This window comes from Rhamphochromis longiceps, linkage group LG6 (genome assembly GCF_057381845.1).
Source record: "Rhamphochromis longiceps isolate RC_006_pf linkage group LG6, R_longiceps_female_GT1.1, whole genome shotgun sequence".
NCBI lineage: Eukaryota > Metazoa > Chordata > Actinopteri > Cichliformes > Cichlidae > Rhamphochromis > Rhamphochromis longiceps.
In genome coordinates, this window is record NC_140562.1 from 45,985,048 (window position 1) to 46,010,195 (window position 25,148).

The 25,148-nt window shown below is 48.2% G+C and overlaps 2 protein-coding genes across 6 annotated transcripts in view; both read right to left on the reverse strand.

Annotated features, from left to right (window-relative positions):
* Positions 1-5,907: 5,907 nt before the first annotated feature.
* On the reverse strand, positions 5,908-12,222 carry etaa1a (ETAA1 activator of ATR kinase a). The gene is made up of 6 exons (XM_085408192.1): positions 10,426-12,222; positions 9,792-9,923; positions 9,252-9,322; positions 9,046-9,158; positions 6,880-8,306; positions 5,908-6,768 (listed from the first exon to the last, which is right to left on the reverse strand). The coding sequence occupies exons 1-6, from the start codon at positions 10,580-10,582 to the stop codon at positions 6,662-6,664; spliced, it is 2,007 nt and encodes a 668-aa protein (XP_085264318.1). The 5' UTR covers positions 10,583-12,222; the 3' UTR covers positions 5,908-6,661.
* A 6,336-nt stretch (positions 12,223-18,558) lies between these two features.
* The window catches only part of meis1a (Meis homeobox 1 a), a 31,799-nt gene continuing 25,209 nt past the window's right edge, over positions 18,559-25,148 (reverse strand). For 2 of the 5 annotated variants that reach the window (XM_085408217.1, XM_085408221.1), the window contains exons 11-13: positions 24,578-24,667; positions 24,164-24,278; positions 21,270-21,665 (exon numbers count right to left, since the gene is read on the reverse strand). In XM_085408217.1, coding sequence (XP_085264343.1) covers positions 24,220-24,278; positions 24,578-24,667 — 149 coding nt within the window. In that variant the 3' untranslated portion in view covers positions 21,270-21,665; positions 24,164-24,219. Of the gene's footprint in view, positions 19,904-21,269; positions 21,666-24,163; positions 24,279-24,577; positions 24,668-25,148 lie in introns of those variants that run through there. The other 3 variants (XM_085408220.1, XM_085408219.1, XM_085408222.1) reach the window with 3 other exon arrangements.

The window sequence follows — 25,148 nt, forward strand, 5'->3', positions numbered from 1 at the left end:
GTAGTTATTTTTATTTAATTTAATAACTGTACAGTACTCTCTGTTTATAGTAACCACTGTCCTTAATGTAAATATGTAAGAAAAATCATGTATGTTTCTGTCCTGTTTGTTTGTATATGTGTCTTTCTGGCTGCTGTTACAACCAAATTTCCCCTTGTGGGACAATTAAAGGATTATTCTATTCTATTCTAGTAAATTCGTTGCAAGTTTTACAAAAGCTACAGTTTGTATCAGTGTCTAATTTAAATTTGCTTTGAAGATCATCTTTAGATGGGTAAATTCTGTGTATGAATTTATAAGCAACATCTTTAATTTTGCTGGTAATTAAAAACTGATTGGGGAGTCTCCAAACTTCGTTCCACATAAGACCATCAGACAGCCGGTTCCAGAAGAAAATGACATATGGTAGCGTGGTTATGCTACTCTGAAATAAAGCTCTGATAGATTTATTGTTGTTGTTAGATGGTGTTTTCTCTCGTTTTTATTGTAAAGCAGCGTGTGAATAAAAGTGAGCTCAAAGATCTAAATCAGTTCTGTTTCAAAGAGCCCAGAATCAGCTGACTGCATCCACTCGATCTCGGAGACTTCGCCGCTGTTCGACGGTTTTAATGACTCGGTACTTGTTTGACACAAGGAAGCGTCTTTAAAGGGAAACCTGCCCCGCTCTTTATCAGCTCCTCTCACCTGTCTCCATCCTCTCTGACTCAATGGGAATAATTAATGTTGAGGAGGGCGTCATCCAGAGTTCAGAGTCATTCTCAGGTAACTTCATTTCACCCGCAGGCCTGTGTCGGCTGCAGCGGTACGTCGGTGTAGGAGTCCGGAGCGTCACGTGGCAGCTCTGCAGCCACACTAAACTTTGGGAAACACCAAAGTGAGAAACGACAGCTTTTCCAGCTCCTCCTGGTGGGAGTGGGGTATCCCAGACCAGATATCTCTGCAGTTTGCGCCCAGTGTTACTACGTCTGCCCTGAAGTCTTTAAAGGAGAGCTCTTCCTGGTAGGGATCATCAGACTGAGCCCTGTGTGCAGCCATCAGCAGATAAAGCCAGCTCTGTCCAACGAGCAGGCCGAAGACGACCACAGACGGACACCTTTCATATGGAAAGACTTTATAATTAAACTTTGCACGCGTCCAGCACAGCCTGCGGTCAGCTCCCCTTACAGAGAGTAGTGAGAGCAAAGGTCACGTGACTGCAGCGAGGCAGATCACAGGTCTGTGAGCCGGCGATTCGCACGACTACAGTTACACACCTGTCTGCTGATAACGAGGCTCAGCTTACCTGCTGCACGGTATCAGCTCCATCAGACAGCTGCCACGCCGGTAATGAAGAGAGCCGACGAGCCCGAGCCGACCGCCTGGGACAGCTGACCTGCGGATGACATCGCCTGTAATCCTACTGGTACTCCCTGTGAAACCAGTACGATCGAGTGCTTCACGGAGAAGAAATCAGGACGAGACGAGACGGCTTCTTGTTGTGAGACAAACGTCCCCATCCTTATCTCGCTTCTTGCAAAACTTATTACTGATGTCTGCAGAGGCTCAAAAGCATCATGGGAGCACTCGACTATCCTCCTCCTTTTTCTTTTTTTTTTTTTTTTTTCTGCCTGTCCCGTTTGGCTCTTTTGCATCAGAATTGTTGTCTAAAGGCAAAGAAAGATGCCCAACGGATTTACTTTACCAAACTGACCATCCCAGCCTTGCCGTAATGGTCCATTTGATTCACCTTTTATTGTTTATTTTATTTTCACTTACTGAATACGGGACAGACTTGACTGGGGGAAAGAAGGGGAGAAAGAAAGAGGGAAAGAGAAACAGCTGAGAAGAGGGACGGGGGAGAAGGGCAAAAGACAAAAACCAACAGAACGGGCAGAGAAAAAAAATGCATATATCAATCACCTGGATCACCTGCTGAGAAAGAAAAAAGAAAGCAAGCAGAAGAGAACAAGAGTAATAGAATAAACAACATCACAATGATATATGGGAATATGACAGTAAATACTAAATGTTAAACATTATTGTGCAGCACATAAGATCAACAGCACACAGTGTGCTTTGAGGTAGGAGCCAAAAAGGGTGTAGTTTGTGGGTGTGATCACCCGTGTGTACACCTGTGAGCATGGACGCGCTTGTTTTTTGTTTTTTAAAAGGTTCCTTCATGTAATGATCTGCTAGAGGGTGTGGGGGGGCCACAGCCCCGTCCTCCAGGGCGTTAAGCAGGTGTGGAGGAGATCAAAACTCCAGACATCCAGAGGCCCCCAGAACACAAGAGACCAAGGAAGACCAACAGAGGGGCAGCCGCGCCACTGTCCCGGAAAGAGCTGAGGAGAGTCCCAGATGAGGGCTCACTCAGCAGCCGCGGAGCAGAAGCCAGGGGGAGTTGCAGTGACGCGCCCGTGAGCTCCGCCGGCAGCCAGCTGCGCCTGAGTGACCGAGCCCCAGGCCGAGAGGCCGGGGGCACCCCACCTCCGAAGTGGCCCGAGCGAGCCCCAGGCTCCAGGCCCCGATAAGCGGCCGCCAAGGAGTGAGCCGGTGTGTACCTGGACGCCCATCCCCGGACACAAAGAACCACCAACGCACCGACACCTGAGGGAGTCCGCCACTGGCAGGGGAAGTGGTGGTAGGGGGAGATAGGCCTCCAAACCTTGGAGGGCCTGAGATGTCCCCAGAGAGGTGGCGTCTGATACCCAACCTGACATATAGACACAGACATACAGGCACACACAGACACAAACATCCATTCCCACCCTCATGCTCTCATATGCACTTACTCCACACTCGACCAACGTGGAGACAGACATAAAGAGACGCTGTACACACAATCACACTCCCCAAGCGTACTCTACGAACCGGGTCTAGGTGCCCCCGCCCCTGGAGGGGGGAACTGCACCCAGACCCAGGTGGTGTTACCCTTTTCCCTGCGGTGGGGGGAGGCAGACCGCCCCGACTCCGCAGCAGCAGGGAGGCCCCACACTCCAGACCACAGTCGGACGGCCAACTCCTCCTCCTAGCCCCCCCGCTCCAGCAGGTCGCAGAGAATGGGGGTGAGAGAAGACTCCAAACCTCCCTCCACCCGCTCATTGTAGTGTTGATGCATGTGTGTTCTAAGGTGCATTTAAAACCCAGGAGGGCTTGGAGCTACCTGCCAGAGAGCAGCAGGTAAGCGCATGGTCCCTCCTGCTAGCCCTCAATGTCTAAGTGTATTTAAAATTGAGAGGTGGGCAACGACGCCAGGGGTGGGGTGTACACCCTGATGGTACTTTGGACTCCGTGTATCGTGCCCACCCCCAAGATCCTATATGTATGTGTAATGAGAGTGTGAGTAATGTGAATGTCTAAGTTGTGGGATAAAATTGAGGCAGAGGCAGCCAGAAGGGGACAGGGGGGGCTGGCCTCCTCTGCACCCTGGTGACATACCCCTACTCCAAGGCCCTGCATGTGTGGGTGGTTGTGGTGGAGCGGGAAGAGGGAGGCAGCTGGAGATGGGGAGGGAAGGACTATCCTCCTCCTGCAGAGACCGGCCCTGCTGCTCCTCTCCTCCACCCTCGCAGACCCTCCTGTGACGCTCCACTCTGGAGGAGCTGGACTACCTGTGCAGGTGCCGACCCGTACTACCAGCAGGTAGGACGACATCAGCGGGCTCACCACCACCTCCAACATCACCAAACATCACCTGGCCCTGAAATCACCATCAGCAGGCTTTCAGTTCACTTTGATTCACAGCAGTCACCTGACGGTGCGCCTTATTGCAAAGAGCCCACAACAACACAGAAACCCCACACAGGGGAGGTGGAGGAGAGCCTGGAGAGACCGAGTACGCTAATGAGAGAGGGTGGAGCAGGTGGAGACAAGTGTGACAGAAGGAGAAGAGCAAGAGTAAACGGGACGGTTTAAAGATGGAGGTGAGGCCCGCTGTGTGATGGAGCTGCAGACTGAAGAGGAGGAAGAGCTCAGGGGAGGTTCATGGATGTAGCGAAGGGCTGCAGCGACAGAGGTGGATGCTGGGGGAGGCGGAGGCGGGCTGCGCTCCCAGCTGTCGGAAAAGGAAATTTAATGCTCACAAACAGGAAGCCCGGAGGAGCTTCGTCCCGCTTCACGTCACGCAGGAGAAAGTTTCCACCAGGGTCCATCAAAGTTCTACAAACTCCCCATGAAGCGTTTAATTACTTCATAATTATCATCGATTAATCGATCTGTGCTTCAGATTCAGTTCATTGATATTATTCTGAAACATTTATCACAGTGATGAGTTTCCCCTTTAACCCTTGTGTGGTGTTCATATTTTTGTTACTCAGCCAGTGTTCATGGGTCTGGTGGACCCGCTAGAGTTTTGGCTTTCCAAATTAACACTATCAAACAACATTATGTTAAATTACTCAACAGATGTTTACTTCATCCCAATTACAAGACATATGAACAGCAAACATGGTTAATTTTTTCCCTTTACCTTTGTTAGATCACATTTATGAATTAATGTGCTCGTTTTTTTTTTTTTTTTTTTAAATAAAATGTTATAAAAAAATAAATCCGTTGTAATCAAGTGGAGTGAGTGGAAAGACACAACACATTTACACGTGAAGCAATATGTTTCACAACTAAATGGCATCAGCTGCTCATCAATGGTGACATTAGGCCCAGGGTTGTAAAACAGGGGGAGGTGGTGCACACACTTATCCCACACTGTCCTGATGGCAGCTAGCTTGTCTCTCTGCCGTCGAGCTGGTCTGTCGTCTCGGTTATCAAAACGGATAATCCTGGAAATTTTGTGGAAGTTTTCCAGAGACACTGATGCACGGAAAGGTTCTTGCCGGTTTCTGCATCCCACAGGGATTCTGTCGATTCCCCTTTGGACCTGAAAACTCCTGCAAGGATAAAAACCCCAAAGTAGGCCTTTGGGGTTCTTAGATGAATTTGGTCTCCTTCCACCTCTCTCCAAAAACACATCTTCCTTCTAGATTACTGCAATCCAGAATAATTTTCTGGATGGAATCTGGGATGAAAAGCTCAAATGAAGACTTGATGTCCTGCACATGAGTAACTGTCAGCCGTGTTGGCCCTGGCTTATCACAGTAACAGCTCTGCAGGGTGGCTCATTTCTTGGGCAAGAAGACCATTCAATTTCACCAGTTATTGACATCCATATTTCTTCACTTGCTGTCTGGTGGGCTTGTTCTGGTCCTGGAGCTGGCTGCAGATGGGGTACTCGTCTTCGTTTTGTTACTAAATGGTGCTCAACCTCATCCTCTTCTTCAAAGTCACTGTCAGACTCTGAATTTTCAGAAATGTGAAATATTCTGAAACCTCTTTGTCAACATCATCCGAAGCCCCTCTCTCTTCCAAAATCAATTGGATGGCCCTCGCAGCAGATAATCTTTTGCCATCTTGATCAGTTGTGATAAAGAACCACACTGGCAAAGTCTTATTTATAGTATTATGCCCCTAATTTGCAGGTGGGACAGGGTATGAGAAAATAAAATTTGGATCCCTCGAGAAAGAGGGTAAAATGTGTGGGAATGTCAGAGCAGACGTGTTGGTAGTTGAATTTTCAACAATGCTGCAACTTTGTGCGGAGCAGGAGGGGAAGAAAACACTATCAGCAGCACCAGAAAGGAGGAAGACAGAGTGTGGGAACACAGGACCTACACTCTCAACACTTTTATTAGACCTGGGTCCAGTGGACCCGAGCACCTTGTATGTAATGTAAATGCGTGGGGGGAGGTACAGTATGAGGTCATTGAAAATTAGTCCGGATTTATGTTCTTCACAGAAAATAAGCCAAAGCCAATGAATTTCAGGTTGAAAAAATAATTAATTGTTTAATTTTTCTTTTGAGAAAAACTGAAAACGGGTCTCACAGACCCGAACACCATACAAGGGTTAAAAGAACAACAGCTTTACTCATTTCAGTTTATTTTGTTATTTTTATTATTTTGCACAGATTCAGATCTGAACAGAGCAGAGCTCACACAGAAACAGGAACGTTAAAAATGGACCCCAGTTTAATCTGCAGGTCAAACCTGCAGCGCACACGTCGGTCCGTCTGCGAAGGAAAATGTTTCAATAAAATGTGAACAAATGTTAAAAGCTGAAGTCGAGGGAACTAAACTCCCGGCATTTGAAGACTCTCCGGTCGGCTTCCCCAGACAGTCTGTGGGGATTACTTCCCCTCGCGTGTCACTGTTTCATAGCTGCTGGCTGTTCATCCGTCTGTTAGCATTCAGAGGTGGAGGAGGAAGCTGAGCCTCGGGCCTCCACCTGAGCATCACCTGCTCAGGTGTGAGTCCGACTTAGAGTTCAGCAGGTAGAAATGAGCCGGATGGTTTCAGTCCTCTCTGGGTCTGTGATAACGATTGTCCACACGATGTTTTCCTGCGCAGCTAAAAACACGGCGAGCGCGAGAAGCCCGGCGGCGCTGTGATGCGGCGCGAGCCTCGCGCACTGGCGTGCAGATAAGCTACATCCTTTTGAAACCTTTAGTTTTACATCGGACGCCAAAGTTCGTCAGATATTTTACTGTGAACCAAAAATACAGAAACAATTAGAAACACACGCAGTGACGTCAGCTACACACCAACACAGAGACCATCAGTCACCCTCGGCGGACCAATCAGAGCAGCAGCTGCTGCCCACGTGTCCGCCAGCTTTCATCCCCGCGGGTCGGTCACGTCACATCTCGGAGGTTCTGAGCGGCCTGCAGTCGCTGCCGTCTCCTCTCCATCGCCTGCTGCTTCTTCCGCTCGATCTCCGCGGGCGAACATTTCCCCCGAACTGCAGAAAGCGAGAAATCGGTCAGAGTCACGCAAACAGCACCGAAGCCACGGAACCGCTTCACACGTACAAACACGCAGCTCACTTCACCACGACCGATAGTGCTCTTACCGTCGTCGGTCGCCGTGGACACCGGGTCGGTCGGCCTCTTGAAGGCGAATTGGTCTTTGATGGCGTGTTGCTGCGGCGCTCTCTGCAGCGCGGCGGTCCACTGCACCCGCCTGCTCTCCTGCAGACAGGCCGACTCGACCGTGGATCCTGACACCATTTTTTTCCCCGTGAACCTCAGAGTCTCGTTCACCTTTACGGCGACGCTGGAGGCAGAACCACCGGCCAATGAGCTGCCGGCTGCTTTGCCCGTACCTGTGGGGGGAGGAGCTTCTGGCTGCAGGATCCTGTCGTCCCGTCCGGTTCTGCCAGTCGGCCACAGAGCTGCGCTGTGGTTGGGAATCTGACCAATCAGAGGAGCCCGTTTTTCAGCCATGCCCTGGATCTGGCTCTCCAGGTCCTCACACATTTCACACAGCAGCTCATCGTCCGCCAGGTCGTCCCAGACCGGCTCTGACAGGAAGAAAGCGTCCAGGTCGTCATCCAGGAAGTCGCCGTCGGCGGGCGGCGCGCTGTGGAAGGAAACTCCAGCTTTCTGTGGGAAGTTTGGAGCGTTTGTAGTCTGTGATGCTGCAGCCCGGCAGGTCCCGGCAGAAGTCCTTTTTTGGTCAGACGGCGGTTTCTGCAGATCCAGCTTCACCGAGTTGGACCAACAGGTCTGCCGGGCATGCCGAGACGAAGCCCCGCCCTGCACAGCGTCTCTACCGGCGGGATTCGAGCTGTAGCCCACCTCCCGGCGTGCGTTCTGGATCCTGTCTACAGAGAAAGCAGGATTAGGCTCCAGGAGGAACGTCGCTCTCGGCCTGACGTTTTCCTTTTCCACTTTGGGTGCGGCAGACTGGCCGAGCCTGACGGCGGTATCAGCTTCCCTCTGATATCTCGCCTGGCCAGCAGGTTTCTGGGTCGAGCAGAGCTTCGGAGAAGCGAACTTCAGAGGATTTTGCGTCATCTCTAACACCAAAGAGTCATTTAGCAGGTCGTCGTCTCCCCAGTCATCCTGGAAGTCGTTGCGGGCTGACGTGCCGCTGCCGTGCAGCGTGGAAACGGCTGAAGTGGGGCCGCGTGACGAGACGGACGGTTTCCCAGAAGCCTCTCTGGGAGGTTTGACCTGTGACTGAGCTGAGGCCTGGCTCAGGTTCCCGCTCACGTACTGAGTCGGCCCATCGAAGAGGAAATCCAGATCGTCGTCCACGTGTTGATCTGGAAGAAGCTGCACGCCCGTCCCCGCCACAACGCTCGCAGCAGGCAGACGGCTTCCAGGGAGTGAGGGAGAAACTTCAATCTCAACGCCGTTCTCGAAATCCAGGATGTCCTCAGACAGGAGCTCCAGGCTCTGCTGGTGCACGTCCTCCGCCTCCTCCTCATCCTGACGAAACATGTTGAAGTCAAACTGCTTGGCGAGCTTCAGCAGGTCGTCGACGGCGTTCGGTCTGCAACAGAACGAAACGTAAGCTCACCGAGAGTCGGAACCAGACTCACATGCAGTAAATGTGCTGTGATGGACCGAGACCTGCTGACGATGTGTTCCTGTCAGGCCAACGTCAGAGCTCCTCACACCTGTGCAGCTGAACCGCCGCTGTTATCGAGGACCTCTGTAAATAACACTAAGCCTGTCGTAGCATTTGTGAGCTTAAAGATCAATAATCTGATCTGATGTGAACATGGCTCCGTCTGTAGCGGCCGTGTGCACTGGTCTCGGGCCGTGAGCAAAGCGCCGTTTCCTGATTGGTTCTGTGTTATGATCCAGTTCACAGTCACACCTTCTACCTGCAGCCAAATCATTTTAAAACTTCCTTCTTTGTGTTTTTATCTGGAGAAGCTTTGCATGAACCACCGTTCAAAATAATCCTCCTTTGTCTGAAACCGGCTCTTTTAGCTCCTGTCTCTTTAAGGCCCTTCCCAAACCCTTCTTTTGATTGGCCAACTTAAGGAAGCCTGCAGAGGGGCTGTGCTGTCTTTTTTGTATTATTACAAACCTTAAATTAACTAATTTTTATTTTTTCTCATTAAGTTTCTCTTTCATTTTGTCTCGTGTCTCTCTTTGATTTTCTACTTTCAGTAAAGAATAAAAACAGATGTAATTCCTCTTTTGGCACACCGAGTCTACATCGGCGGGGTGGAGCGTGCCGTCTGAGGCTCGTTCCCGCCAGTCTCCTGAGCTGAACCCACCTCGGGGACTTCTTCTTGGGTTTGGGCAGCTGAACGTCTGGCGTGCAGGGGATGGCGGCGCTGTCTCCGATCCACTGCTGTAACGTCGGGTCCGTGTCTTCAGGTCTGCCGTGCTGCAAAGTCAGTACAGTCGATCGTTAGCTTTAACAGCAAGATGCTTTTTGCTGCGACCCGTGGCTGGTGTGTTTGTTTTGGGGGTTTCTGACCTTTGGAGCAATCCTGTTGACGATCTCCGAGATGCTCACGGCTCCGGCTGGGCGCGTTTTTCCTCTTTTACCTGCGGACAACGAGAGAATCACAGTTCAGGTGTCCAGCGTGGAACAAAGCGCATTAAACACAGACAAGAGCAGCAAATTTGACTCCGCGTTAAAATCAAATCAAATCAAATCACTTTTTATTGTCACATCACATGTGCAGGCACACTGGCACAGCACATGCGAGTGAAATTCTTGTGTGCGAGCCCCACAAGCAACAGAGATGTGCAAACACAACAACACAAACGAGCAAAATACAAGAATGGCCAACCTGAAACTAATAAATATATGTACAATATATAATAGTGTATGCATTTCTGGATGTGTATACTAAATATTTTCCTACGTGTGTGTGTGTGTGTGTATACACATTTTTACAAATTAAATAGTAAAAAAATAAAATAAAATAATAATAATAATAATAAAATATATAAAATATACAGAGTTGAATATGTGCAAAACAAGTGGCATTTATATACAGTGTGGAGTTACCGCGTCTGTTTGGCGAAGGGGAGGTGGCGTCCCAGATGATGTCCTGCTGAAAGTCGGACTCGTTGTGCGGAGACTCGCCGCAGACACTTCCTGTATGTCTGAACCTGGGGATTCTGGTGGGGGTCTTAAACTCTGGACCAAAGGATGAAAATCATTTCTGTCAGCTTTGTAAACGTCTCACATTTGAAGTTTAAAGTAGCGTCTGTTAATCTGGTCCAAGGGGCAGTGATGGATACTGACACCGTTAGCGCTCTGTTAGTGTGATGGTGGAGTTTCACTGTGTGAACCTGCAGACAAAGCTTTTAATGTGGTTTTAGATACAATAACGCAAATGTTTAGGCAGAGGTTAGTTCAACAAACAACTATATTAGTTTGGTTTTTAGCCACACTGCTGCAGGCTGAGGAACTTGTTCCTAGCCGAACTGCAGAGTGTGAGCTCTCCGGGCTGTACACACGTTTTGTCACGAATCAGAAAACGATTTTTAGTGAAATGTTTCAGAAAACCTTAAATCTGCAGATATTTACATGTAGTTTGGCGTGTCGCGCTGTCCAAACAGGAGAGCGGTTGTTCGGTCACAGAAAACGGCTTCGAGGAGGTAAACCGACACTAAAGGCACAGAAAGGTGCTGCTCACCTGCCCGCTGGCTCCTCGGGGAATCCTGGTCAGATCCCAGCCTCTGTCTGGAGCTCCTGCTCAGGCGGTTTGCTCTCGGTTTAGCCGCCTGTTGCTCCTCCAGCGGGGTGCCCATCACAGCGGCCAAAGGGCCGAGTTTAAGCCGGCTTCCACTCATGGTCAGCGCCCGAGCTCCGGGTGAGAGCCGGGGCAGCCACGGTTCGTGTCGCCGGATGGCTCTTTGAGCGTCACTTTTTCAGGCTGTAAATTCGGACGCCCCGCCGAGGTTTTGAACGTCCCGCCATCTTTTCTCCTTCCCAGAGTTCCCTGCGGTGGTGCGTTCAAGAGCAACAGTGCTATGCGGAAACGGAACATTGCAGTGTTTACTTTTATTTTATGTTTGTTTTGTTTGTTTTAATTTTTTTTTTACATTTTTACATAGATAGGCTTAAGTAGTATTTTAAAACTTTGTTAAGTATTCAGATTTTAATTTGAGTGGCAGAGTTATACGTATATTTGAATTAATGCTACATTTTATTCATTATTAAAGTTAAAACATGAAAGAGTGACTTTAGACTCTTGTAGATTTATCTCTTATGTTGCGGTTATATGATATAATAACACGTTGAAATTTGACCCTGCAGTTAGTTTTTTCTTCATTCCTGGCTCGAGCAGCTCTGGAATCAGAGGTCTGGAAATGAGAGATAAAGTGACACTCATGTTTCTGAATCAGCTCTAAAGCAGCAGAGGTGAGAAGAACCACCACATCACTGCACGTTTCACAGCCTTTATTACTCCGACACCACCAGCCCTTCAGGTGCAGAGGGCTCTTCTCAGACAGGCACAGGAGCCGTACATCTTCATTAAATCAGAGTCAGATAGACTCGTGTGTGTTTTTGTCTGCAGCTGCAGCGCTCCTCCTCCTCCTCGGATCCCCCAGAGGAAGAATTAGTGCATCACCCCCTGCTGTGCTGCTCTCTGTGATGAATCTGAATTCAGACTCTGCATAAAACCCACCAACACACGGAGCAGCTGTGAGTCACAGCAGAGGAGGATGGAGGTTTGTTCCAGCAGCACTGATGGATCCTCCACCTCCACCCTCGGGGTCTGCTTCTGTTTGTGTATGCAACAAACAGCCATCATAAATCATCAAGTGACTAACAAACGTAAACAGAAGTTTTCACTATCACTACTAATTAATGTTATCTTGTTGTATCTCTGTTGTGGTCAGTGCGATCCTCTATGCTGTTGCATGCTGGGGCAGCAGGTTGAGAGTCACAGACGTCAACAGACTAAATAAACTGATCCATAAGGCCAGTAATGTTGTGGGGATGGAGCTGGATGGTTAGGGTGGTGTCTGAGAGGCAGATGTTGTCCAAGATAAGGACAATCATGGATAACACCTCCCATCCACTCCATGACATGCTGGCTAGTCACAGGAGCACGCGCAGTGAGAGACTGAGATTACCCATGATGCACCACTGAATGACACCACAGGCAGCGTGGAACTTTGTGTTCTTCCCAACAATAATGTCCAACTCCTCCATCTAACACACTGTAAACCCTGCAGTAGTTACAGCCTTTTACACACTCTTTTCTACTCTGGAATATTCTTGATTATTTATCCAATCACACATCTGCTTACCTGATTCTTTCGCTCGTTTCTCCTCCTGATGGCTTTGAACTGTTTTTGTCCATCTTGGTTTTCATTTTGCCCTCCAGTATGAACACAAGTCCCCCAACCCGAGGATCAGCACAACATAACCTAACACACAGTTCACAGATTCACTTTGTCTAAGGTTGATTTCTGGGATTTCACACAACCCAGGATTCAAATCATGAATACATGACGGGCTTGGATTTACAACATTATGAATGAAATGTGCTCTATTTGGAAGCAGCTGGCCCCGCCCCTTTCGACGAGTTGTGTGTGAGACTTTAAATCATCAAACTGTAAATTTTAAATTGTTATTGATCCTTTACCCCGAGTCCTAAAGTGTAGATTTATTTTCTTACTCTTCTTATATTTATTATTTGCAGTGTTGGGTAAGTTACTTTAAAATAGTAACTTAGTTACATTACTAGTTACTTCTCTCAAAAGTAACTCAGTTACTTCAAGTTACTTGTTACTTTCCCTAGTAACTAGTTACTAGGGAAAGTAACTTTGGTTTTACTCAGAATTCTCTTGTTAATGTGTTGCTTCCATAACGTTGCCAGCCTTCTAGCTTGCTTACTTGCCACAGTGCACTGTGCCACCTACCAACAGAAAGGAAAAGATACTGTGCATATTTCCACGAGAGAAATCCCACGCCTGGACCGTCATTGACTGCTGCCATGATTCTAGCCTACGTCACAGCGTCATGTGCGCTTTTTACATCCAACACAAAAACTGCAGTCGTGGTGCTTTGATTGTACTCAGAACTCAGAAATTCTGCCTTCTGAATAGGAAGATGTAGGTAACACCAGACTGCAGATGAGCTGCATACAGGGCTGGACTGGGACAGAAAATTGGCCCGGGCACTTTGACTAGAGACCGGCCCACCATTATAGGAAAAATCATAAAGCCTTTGAATGAAAACAAACACTGTTGTGACAGTGATGTTCACTGTTCTGATGGTATATATGCATCAATCTATCAATCGTTTGTTGTAAGATTCAGATAATTATTTAATAAAAGCGAGACATTTTAAACGAGAATAAGAAAGAAAAGTATGTCTTTGTGCCCCCCTCTCCCTGTTAATGCCCTACATGCCCCCCTGGCAACACTTTGCTAGACCCGCCCCTGCACAGTTACCAGCTGTCAGCTGCTTAGAAAAGGATCCTGGTGTTATTTGTCTCTCAGAAACAGTTCATAACTTCAACTCATCCATGTCACCTAAAGGTAAACCTGTTTCTCCATCACCTGTTCAGCTCTGATGATCCAGTAAGGACATCTCCTGGTTTCATCTTCATGTTTCCCTCTCACCACATATCTAAACAGACATCATGACCAGCAGCTTTACAGCTGTGGCTCCAGCAAACATCAGCTGATACTAGAAATTAATATTAAATAAATTCTAACAACAGCTGATCAAGCTTTAACGTGCTGCTGTTGTTTAGCACGACATCCGCTGGTTTCCTCTTTCTGGCGCAAAGTGAGCGATAAACAAACAAGAGAGCCGATCAGCTGATCACTGATCAGTTTCATGATTGAAGTAGAAACAGGAGAGGGAGGGGGGAGAATGAAATAAGAAGAGGCAGCTGTGCAGCGTTACGACAGAATAACTCCAGCTTTGTGCCTTTTTCATTGTAGCTGAATTACGGGACAAACTGTTCCTTTTCACCTCAATAAGAAACGCGTAATATTTTCTCTGAATACCAGACGGGACGGTTGGCAACTCTAATAATTTATGAACAAAATAAAGTTAAACATCAGTAACATAGCACCACCCAGCTGTATAGAAACTCCGTCATGCTAGCTAGCACGCAGTACGGAAAAAGTCAGCATAACGAAAATAAACTCCACCTAAACTTGGTTTATATCTGACCCAGAGAGACTGCAGGTCATAACTTCTTACCTGAAGTTCAGTTCACACTTGGACCGGCGGCCGCCTCGGGTCTCTCCTCCTCCTGCCTCCCCTTTCCTTCATCCACCTGCTGGCCTCCACCACTTGCTAATGTTACTGAATCTTTGGAAGCTCTGCGATGCCACCAAACGAAGTAACGAGTAACGACCCTATCTAAATCCCAGTAACGACTAACGCGTTCCTGATTTTGGCATAATAACTAGTTACCGTGCTCGTTACCACAATAATAACGTAGTTACTGTAACGCGTTACTTAATAACGCGTTAGTCCCAACACTGATTATTTGTTTACTTGCACTGCTGTAGCTGCAGCCTCGTCGTCTCGTCTCTCTATATGCTGGACTGTCTGTAGCGGAGATGACAATAAAGTTTACTTTGACTTCAGCAGCGCGCAGGCGCACCGAGGGCTCTGTATCATGATGTCTGGTGTTTTCGTGTTTGTTGGTTTGTTTTTATGTTGTTTTATTTTGTGAGTTGGTTATTAGACGCTGCTCCAGCCAGAGACTCCCCGCCGCCCCGCCCTCTCCTCCCTGTGCCGCCAGCAGCAGGCGCAGCTCGCAAACGGAGGGCGCCCTTACTCCCAGCAAAGGGGCGACAGAAAACCGATCGGTGCCTGTGACATCCCCAAAATGCGCTGGCTGATGTCGGGGCAGCATGAGTACGAGCAACTTCTTTTTGCCGCCCCCACCACGATGTCGCCCGTATCAAAAACCGCTACTGTAAATGGGATTTCATTTTAAAAAGTAATTAAATGAATTAAGGTCAATATAAAGATAAACATTTTAAATCCTGAGCTTAATCACAGTTTCAAAGAGTCCAAAATTAAAGCCTCAGCAGACTGTGAACAAACATGTTGGAGCGATATCAGCCAAATCACAGGGTGAACAGGGCTGGGCTGTACTTTCATGCAGTACCACTTTTTACCACAAGATGGTGCAACCACTCTCTGCGAGCCTCATTCAAGCAGACAGCTCAAAGTTAAGGAGACGCTCTAATTTAGGATGAGAAGAGGAAAGTGCTGCTGAGGAAACGAGGGGACGACAGAAACATGAAAAAATTTCAACTCAGCAGCGTGTAAAACGTCGCCCTCTGGTGGAGAAAAGTTCAGCTCGTGTAATGGCCAAACGTAGCTCAGAGACTGTGAATGGTACGACTTTAGTAATAACTGTTATGAGTGAAGTTATGAGTGTCAGGTTTGTGATCACAGCAGGAGACATGAAACACAGGAAACACCAAGCATATCCAGAAAAGTGGAACCCCAGCCGGACCGAGACGAGCCGGCGCAGTGCTGGAGCTTAAGGTGAGCGCTAGGCCTCCGCCACACAAAGTTCATTTTACAGGAACACGGAGCTGCTGCTGCTCCGTCTGCTGGGACACATGCTCAGCATGAGGAAGTTAATCACACTAACGAGGATTACTTCTGAACGGTGACTCGTGCAAAGCTGCAGTCCAAGAGGTCACCTTCAAAGCTAAAATGTCTCCGTCAGGGATTATTTTGGGTGAAGCGTGTAAAAAGAGCACACTGAGTCTGAGGCTGTTTCCAGCTCGGCAGCTGTGGACGGAGGTGAAACCTGAGCGGTGGCTTGCCCACCGCCTGGCCCGCAGCCACACTCACATATGCGCCATATTTCATGTGTGTGATTAGAAAACCCTGCTGCTGCGAAGAAAACACAGCGTTTCAATGAGCTGAGGCCGGCAGGAAGCAGCGCTCTACCTGCTTTTACCATCAGCGCGGCCTCAAAGGCTCTCTGGCCTGAGCCGGCGCTTTGAAACGTGAGCCGGGCCGCTGGCGGGGCTTTCAGAGGGCAGTGCCAGATATGCCGCTCTTTAATCTCAGCCATCGATCACTGTCTGCTTGGACCGACGCCCCCCGGCCCAGGCCTGCAGTGTCAGCGCCGACCTGAGGCGGCGTGCAGCTGTGCGGAAATGTTCTGCAGGGTCACAGTGAGCTCGATCCTGATGAAGACCTCAGAGAAAAAGGAGCTGCGAGTTTGCTCTAAAACTTTGTGGGAGATCTGCAGACCATAAAACTCTCTCATGTTAAAAAAACGGACTCGTGCTCGTTTTGGATCAAACGCGTTCGAGGCTTTGATGCAAAGAGCCGAGCTGTTCATTCTAACGGTTCAGAGACCAGAATAAACGTCTCAGCTCGGTCAGCAGAAGAGTGCAGGACGTTTCCAGAAGAGAGCCAGAGGTTATTAATAACTGATGATTCAGTGATAATCTTTGGACAGACTGATCCAAAGCTCACAGGTCTGCGAGCTGAAGGTCGGCAGGCCGACGCTCAGAGAATCTGGTGCTTCTTTAACACGACCAGCAGCTCTCAGCTGCAGGCGCAGACCTGCTGCTGGGCCTGCCGGCCGTCGCCTGTACCCTCAGAGTTCAGGGTGTGGATTTATGAGTATGGATTTGGCATTTCCTGTCTGATGTGTCCACGCAAACAGAAGACGAGATTTTAGACATTCCCGGGGGCAGCGTGGAACTTTGTGTTCTTCCCAACAATAAGAAAAAGATTTCTTCATGCTTTCCTTTGAAAACTGACATCAAAATATCAAAGCGACCGCAGACAGATGCAGCTCAGCGGGCGCGATTCATGTAAAACCCAACAGAACCGGACCAGCGCCACAGACACGACGAACCGCTCCTCTGCTGTGAGCTGACCCGGCAGAGGTCAGAGGTCGGGTTCTGTGGGTTTCGGTGTGCTCTGTAGGAGACGCTCCGGTTCCTCTTTTCTGCATGCAGATGCTGAGACAGATGTTCATACCAGACGCAGTCACCTGAGCCCTCAGCAGGTAAATCGTTCCCAGTGTTTGTAAGATGCTGTGACAGGGATGATGTTTGTGGGGTTTTCGTCATGTTTCTGTCTCCGTGTTGTCTTGTCGAGGTCTCGTGTCCCCTTCCTGTTTCGTTCCATGTCTCTCCAGGCCGTCGTGTCCTCTGTTCCTTAGTTACGTCTCCCGTTTCTGCGTCTTTATGTTTCCTGTTTCATTTTGACATTTGTGTGTGCTGCTCATTGTTCCACAGTAAACACATCCATCATACCTGGTGGTCAGAGGACAGGTGCTCCTGGTGGTTGATAACAGGGACCACCTGAGCAACGAGCACACCCTCCGTGGAGTAAAAGGCTGCTCTAAGCCACGAGACCATGACGCAGTGCAGAGTCCTGGACTCTAGGTCTGTGAGAGCTGGCTGGGCTCTGCTCTCGGGGGCCGAGACTCCCCGAGAGCAGAGCCTGAGCGTGTGCTTCCAGTTCTGCGAGCGCCAACAGAACACGAAACCAAGCAACGAGGCTTCTTTCCTCGCCGACTGACCCTGTCTCGAGGCCTCCTTTGAGCCAAAGTCTTCATGCCGAACATCCGGCGCTGCTCCAGAAACAGGGAATGTTGGACGGACCTGTGGGAAGCCCTGAGCTCGTTCTGCCTCGGCTGTAACTGGCTGACCTGAGTCAGGACATGAAAACCTGACGCCACCACATCCTCCAGCTGCGCCCTCAGACCGGAGGAGCTACGTCAGGTCACAGGGACCTGGAAACATGAATGGAAATCGAGCCGTGGGACTCGTGGAACAGACACGGTCATTGAAGGGTTCAGTCGAACTTTTGTTACCTCCATCGAAGACTGAAATACAAGAAGCTGGAGAAGGCGCCGTCGCTATGCTGTCGGTCCAAACGTCTTCCTGTTCTGCCCGAACAGTGAGAAGCAGAGGACTGTGGGTCTGACGGTGAAGAGCGTCGCGTCCTCTCCTTCTGCTTCCCTCCAGTCACTCTGAGAAACAACGTGATTCTTGTTTTGGAAAACGACAGTTTAATGAAGCGCTTTGGGAAACGTCCTGTTTCGCTCCAGTTAAGCTAAAAAGTTTAAAGTTGGCCCATAAAGTTCCAGCAGGCTCAAGAAGGAGACGTGAGGGGGGAATAAAGCCTGGAAATAAACCCAGAGGTTCATCAAAGATGGCGGCTTTCCCTCAGCGTGAACATCTCGGTATTAAAGGTGAAAACTCGAGCTCGACTGTGGTCGCTGATGTCATCCAGCTGCGTCGGGGCGGTCTGAAAAGATGACATCACCCGAGTCCGAGCGACCTCCGGCTGACTCGAAGAGCAGGTGGATCCGCCACACCCATACATAATGACTTATCCATCACCGCGTAGCCCCGCCCCTAAACCCTCACCTGCTTCCTGCTCGTCTCTGACTGTAACGGACCACAGAGCAGAACCTCAGCACAGGTGGATCTGAGCGCTTCTCTGCTCGGGGAAAAAACACTTTTTGTTCTGCGTTTTAGCGTATGTGCCGTCCCGGGACTACTTTCTTTTTAAGGATTTAAAGGTACGGTGCGTACGATTTAGTGGCTCCGCCTCCACACCCATCAGGTGGGCCTGACAGCAGACTTTGTTTAAAATGGATACTTTTATTTTATGAGTTAATCAGCAGAATTTTTAGTTACTTTTTATGAGTATTTTCAGCTGTGTCAATGACCTTTGACCTCACAGACTGCAGGATGTGTGCTCTAACTCTGAGCGCGCTCTCAGGTGAACGGTCGGTTGTCTCTAATAAGCGACTTCCTGTCCAGTCGGGGTAAACTGACCCCTCCCTCCCCACTTCCTCCCCACAGTAACCAGGATCCATGAGTTTCTGGTTCCTCTGCGAGACACTGAATACCTTCCCCCTTTTGCCCCAAACACAGAGGAACGCATTTCATCCCTCCTGAAGCAGCCGCTTAATTAAAGGCAATAAATTATCCAACTGTGAGGTCGGCTCGCTCAGAGGAGGCTGGAAGGAGGGGGGAGGGTTTTAGTGTGGGGGAGGCTGCTGAGGGAGGAAGATTCACGTCTCCTCGGACTGAAGCCCGAGGCGACTGTGTTTGGAGGAACCTTGTTAGTGCTCCGGTTCGTTCCCATCTGAGCACAGGACGTATTTATGTTTGTGTGCTCACACATACCAGAACTATAGACTGTATGTAAATGATGGTGGTAGCTGTGACATCAGTCTTTGGTGACCATATTTGGACCAAAGGTTGGCACAGTTAATGCCAGGAAGCTCTGTTATCATCCACAGACACAGATACCGGCCAATCAGTAACATCCAATCAGAATCCTACTATCTAAGTCTACACCAATCCCGGAGCTCTGCTTTCTTGGACGGTCTGTTAGTACAGTGACCTCACGGCAGCTATATGATTGGTCACATGATGTCATTAAAAGGCTCCAACAGCACAAACACGGCCCAGAGGTCCAGCTCGGGTGGAGCTAGCGCAGTCACCTCCCCGCTGACTTTGGCCGTCACCACGAACGTGAACTCTGAACTTTCTGAACATTGTCTGTCACACATCTGACATGATGCATTCACTGTCTGCTTTGTCTGTGGGAAATGTCACCGATAAACAATAAACCTCTCGCCGTTGTTCCCAGCTACGCTCCCAGCAGCCGTCAGCTCGTCGCGTCCCGGCTCTTCTTTGTGCATCTGACAGCGAGTCTGGATCCTCAGACGGACGCTCGACAGCTGCCAACTAATCACTCATTTCTCTTTAAAAGCAGAGATGAAGGCAGTTTCCACAATCCCCTAAGATGGCAGTCAAACATGGGCGTGCCATGGAGCCTGTCAGTCACAACTCATCTGAAGTCAAAGCTTCGCAGAGGATCCAAAGCAGATTAATGATTTTGTTTTTGTGTCAGCCGCCTTTGAAATGAGGCACATGTAGAAAACTCCCAGAGTGGGGCAGCAGATCCACGAGGGGGACAAATCTCTCCATGGCAGACGGGCCGATCTTTCCCATCAGGCCTGCTGAAGGCGTCGCCACTGAACCTCCCGGAGCGTCGATTCGAATGGAGTGACTTGAGCTGAGCGACACCCGCAAACAAGACACGAAGACTCGGAGCTTCACACTGTGACTGCAGCCAAGGAAAAGCTCTGCCTCCGGGACACCAACAGATCAACCCGAGCTCTGTGCACAGAAACCAAACAGCACAAACTTCACGTTTAATCGAGGTCAGAAGCAGTTCTACAAGGTCACAGAGGGGTGGAGCCTATCCCCATAGGGTGAAGGGCGGGGCTCACCGGCACAGCTAATCTTTCAAATATCAGGATGAGCTGTAAACACGATGAATTTTCATTTCTGGAGCCTTTTCACTTTAAAAAAATCGAGATTAAAGAGAAACGTGGAGCCAAAACGACGCAGTAGGGCCGGGACACTGAACGCTGATCTGAGACCAGTTTAAAGACAGAAACCGTGTGATGCTCGCCCGAAACACAACTTAAAACATTATAGTGAATGAAACTTGAATGAAGTCATAAATCGGGCTGATTGGAGCTTGTTGTGGACGTCTCGCTGTGATGCATTCGGATCATTAATGAACGAGTTCAGCATTAAAAACCAAACAGGGCAGAGATGAAGAACAGCAGGAAGTCAGTCGGTTTTAAACCCGGAGCCTTTGTGTCACTAGTTCCTGTTAAAATATCAATAAAGACAAAAATATTTGAGTTTCTGGAGCCAATCCCAGTGAGTCTGTGTGATTCAGGCTAAGCGTGGAGCAGCTGATGTGTTTATGCTACGACATGAACAAACGTCACAAAAGCATAAATTTGAAATTCTATTTCTTTCCACTTAAATTTAGGAAAATTAAGAATTTTAACTTGTTCAATTTAAATTCATTTATTGTGAATAAGTGATGGGGATCACCTGCAGTACCATCACAGCCCACCAGGGGGTCGCAGAGCACACTGTGGGACTGTGTGTTATGGTAGGGGTGTGAAACATAAGGCTCACTGAGGCGTCGGAGGAAGGCAGAAATTTTGGACTTTAATCTGTTTTCCTGCCGATAAAAACTCCTCGCGACACCCGAGCGATTCAGTAACACAGGAATAAATGACAGCTCCTGTTTTTGACCATCAACTGTTGAAATGTACGTTCAATGTTGTTGTTGTTGTTGTTAACAGGCGGCCTTTTACACACTCACGTTTTGAAACAAGTCTCCTTCATCATGCAGACAAACAGCTGCATGATGAGGCTGCAGGAATCACATGATCATATTTCAGGATTACATGTGCAGTTAAACATCTTTGTTTACCTGATCCACGGGAGCTGAATGTCACCTGCAGTTCAAAATACGTTTTCATTCCACCTTAAAAGAAGTCTCATTCTCAATTTATTCATTTTTTTACTTCAGTTTTTTCCCAAAGTGAATATTTGTTATTTTTTCCTCTTGGATAGAAACGTGTCACAGCTGAGCTGGACAAAAAACTGAAGCGCTGACATTTTATTTCAGTGAGGCACCGAACGCAGCAGGAGTCAAAAATCAGACTCAGAAATCCACAGAATCAGTTTTATTTACGGAGAGGGAGGTCTCAGGGGGTCTATGGTCCAAAACTGTCTGTCTGCAGAGCAAACGGCTTCAGGAGTCCATCAGCGAGCGCAGAGAGGAAGCCGAGCTGCAGATCTGTCCGTTCTGGGAGATTACATCACAGGAAGTGATCAAATCCAGAAACGCGCGGTGGACAGTGTTCATCTTTGCCTTCACGATCACTGTCTTACCTCACGTTTCTCTTTTTAGTCCGTGGAGCACTCTGAGAAGGCCCGCCGAGAACAGAGGCAAGCTCAGGTGTTTCCTCATCAGGCCACGCCCACAGGGCGGAGAGCTGATGGGCAGGAGGTGAAGAGGCGTGGGGTCCCGCTCCACGCTATGGGGTCTGCAGACCTGATCAGAGTCCTGCAGAGGAAACACAGAGGGTCAAGATCAGGAGGAAGGCCCGACGTAGCCTCAGGAACCAGTGTGTGTGTGTGTGTGTGTGTGTGTGTGTGTGTGTGTGTGTGTGTGTGTGTGTTTACTATACTTGTGGGGAAAAACAGCTTTGCGGTCCCCACGAGTTTGAAGGCCACTCAAAATGTGGTTTTAGTCAGAGGCGGAGGCAGACATTTGATACACCTGGGGCTTAGCCCTAAAGGGTAGTATGCATGTGGGATTGGGGGGGGGGGGGGGGGGGGGGGGTGTTGTTTATAGGCTCTGTTTTGAGTTTTGTTCAAAAGAGAATGACTTCATATAGGGAAAAATATATATCACTGATCCAGAATTAAAACAGGACTACAACAGCTCAAAATCAGGACTACTTAGGACTTAACCAAGACAGACCCAGAATCAGAACTAGATGATAGTAGCACTAAAAATCATCATAGACCTGCACTACACCTGCTCTTGTTCCTCTCTCCCTCTCTGTTCCTCTCTCTCTCTCTCAAACACCAACACCATCAAATATACAGTTGAAACCAGATGTTTAAATACTCTTCAGATAAAAACACTTTTTTAATTGTAACATCAAATCAGACTAAATCTTTATTTTTTTTAGATTGATAAATATAAAAAACATATTTGTTAACTTTAAGAGTAAAGAGAGAAACTATCTGTATTTCTTAATTGCAAATGGCACCAAATTGTATTCAAACTGAGCCACACTTATGGAGCTCCACAGTTCTTTTCCTGGTGTTTTGGTTGACATCTCCTGATGTTCCCATGTCACAGAAACAGGCTCTGTGTTTTGCCTTATATGCATCCACAGCTGTGCCACCAGTTTACTCACATGGACTCTACTAACCAATCAGAAGCTTCTTCAGCTCAGAATGGAATCGTCTGCAGTTTTCTTATTAATTAACAAACTTAGTGTACTTGTACTCCTAAATTTGATGAAAGTGATAAAAAATAGAAGCTCTGTCTCTCTTTATTCTGACATTTAACTAATTCAAAAGATATTTCAATATTTATTTATCCAAAACAAAACAAGTTTACTCTAAATTGTTGTTGTACAGTAAAAACATGTTCTTGTGTTTTCCATAAAGTGTATGTAAATATCTGGTTTCAGCTGTGAATGTACTGCTGTGTGTTGAAGTTCCTCTTGTTTTGCATAGAAATATACTGAACAACATACAAAGCATAATATATAAAATAACATCTACCTGAGCTTTTTCTTTGAAAGAAGCTCCTTATGTCCATTCTTGTATATCAGTGCATTACTGAAACCGATTTATTTAGCCGTGGAGGGAAACAACTGAAAATATGAAATAAACACACATGTAAGCTGAGACTCTCTAAAGAAACAGCATTGTTGTTGTTCCACTTTTCATTCCTTTTCATTCATTTGTTGATTCACTCGAAGAGAAAGTAACGTAAAATTGGTCAAGTGATCAGTTTGATATCAATCTTTCGTGATTCACCGTCATATTTACATTATTTGTACAGTACGAATGATTTGCTTTGGTACCTGGTCGAACTTCAGTTCTCCTCTGTCTGCCTCCCTGCGCTTCTCCAACAGCGCACTCGCAGGCAGCAGCTGCCCCCGCCCCCTCGCTTAGTGCCTGAGCTCGGATCATACCAATATTAGGGGGGATTTACGCACAGTCATAAATTCCCACAGTGTGCGCTATGTGCTTCGAATATTGTGTGTAGTTTTTGTTTTATACAGTTGTCAGCCAGGCATCTAACTATGAAAAAATTACACTCCAAAAGACCCCGGGCTTCTGAAAAAACAACCCGGGCTTAAGCCCAGTAAGCCACCCCTCCGCTCCGCCACTGGTTTTAGTTACAGTTGGGTCATGTTTAGGGTCAGGCATTCACTTGTGATGGTGAGGGGCCAGGAAAAGCATTATGTCAGTGAGATGTCCCCACAAGGATATAAATACACACGTGTGTGTGTGTCTCACTGACAGCTGCATCGTCAGTAAAAGCTGAGAGAAGAAAATCTCGTTGACTTCCCCCTCCCTCCCTCCTGCTTAATAATAAAAACTGCTTACAGAGTAATTGGACTCTGTGTAATCAAATAAAGAGATGAGCGCGCCTCTCGCTAACAATCAGTTCATTAGACTGAACGTGGAGCGGCTCTCAGAGGATTCATTGACCTTTAATCAGAGGGAACTGGCTTTAATTAGTGAGGAGGTGCTGAGAGGAGATGAAGCTCAGGCTGTTGGAGCCGTTCAGGATCAATCCAAAGCGAGCGACATACTGACATCGGCTGAGTGCCGCCAGCGCCGAGGCTGTGGGTGTTTCTGTCACATCTTTATAGCAGCAGATTCACTTCAAACATCCAGATTACAAGAAAGTCTAAAGATCTCTTTCAAATTAAAAGCCCTTTTAAGCAGCAAAGGGTCCACTGAAAACACTAGAACGCTTTTAATTTGAAGAGAATGCAGGAAGTGCTGGCTCTGTGTGGCGTCACTCACGGTGGTTTCCTGCGACGCCGGGCGCCTCCTCAGGCTGCAGGGTGCAGGCGGTGGTGCTACATGTAGTGCCACTGTCCCTCCACGCCCATCCCCATCCCTACACCACCCATCGGACCTGTCACACACACACACACACACACACACACACACACACACACACACACACACACACACACACACACACACACAGATGAAAGCACTGCCCCCTTCCTTCAGCTCCTCTGTAAATAAAAGCTTTTGAAACTATGAAATCAGCCACGACTGATCTCTGCAGCGTGACTGTAGCTTTGCATGAAGCTCAGTTCACAATAAGCCGTCCTCTCTGTGTTAAATCTAAACTTTGATTTCAATGTGCAGATTCTGCAATAATGTAACACAATCAAACCCACAGCAGCATAAGCTGTGTGTGTTTACCAGGCGGTCTGATTCCCACGGGCGTCTGACCGTCCACCATGAAGCTTCCCATTGGCTGGCCATCTGGGCCGTACGGCGGCGCTTGGCTCACTGCGGACAGAGACGACAGCTCGTTTTAATGGCGGAGGGCGCCGAGGCCGTCGGCCGGCCTGCACTGACACCGCCACAGCCTCCACTTTACACCCACACACAAAGGCGTGTTCAGGTCCACACGCAAACACCAGGAAAAATCAAGCCGATTACAGTTGTCGACATGAGAACCTGAGCGCCAATCAGGTCCATCCGTGATCTTTTTCCCACCCATCTTCTTTAGTCTCAAAATGTTCACTTTTTTTTTTTACACCTACAGTCTGTGCAGAGTAACTCTGCATGATCCACAGTCCAAAATAATCCTCCTTTATGTGATTGACTGCCTCCCCTCAGTTCATCCATCTGAGGCCAGCTGCGTTAGCGCCTCCCCCTTTACGAGTGGCGCCCCTGGTTACAGGAAGCGTCGGGTTTGCGTCAGCGGGTCACGCTGTATCTCCTAACAGAGCAAAATAGAAGCAGATCCTGCAGCGATCCTGTGCGC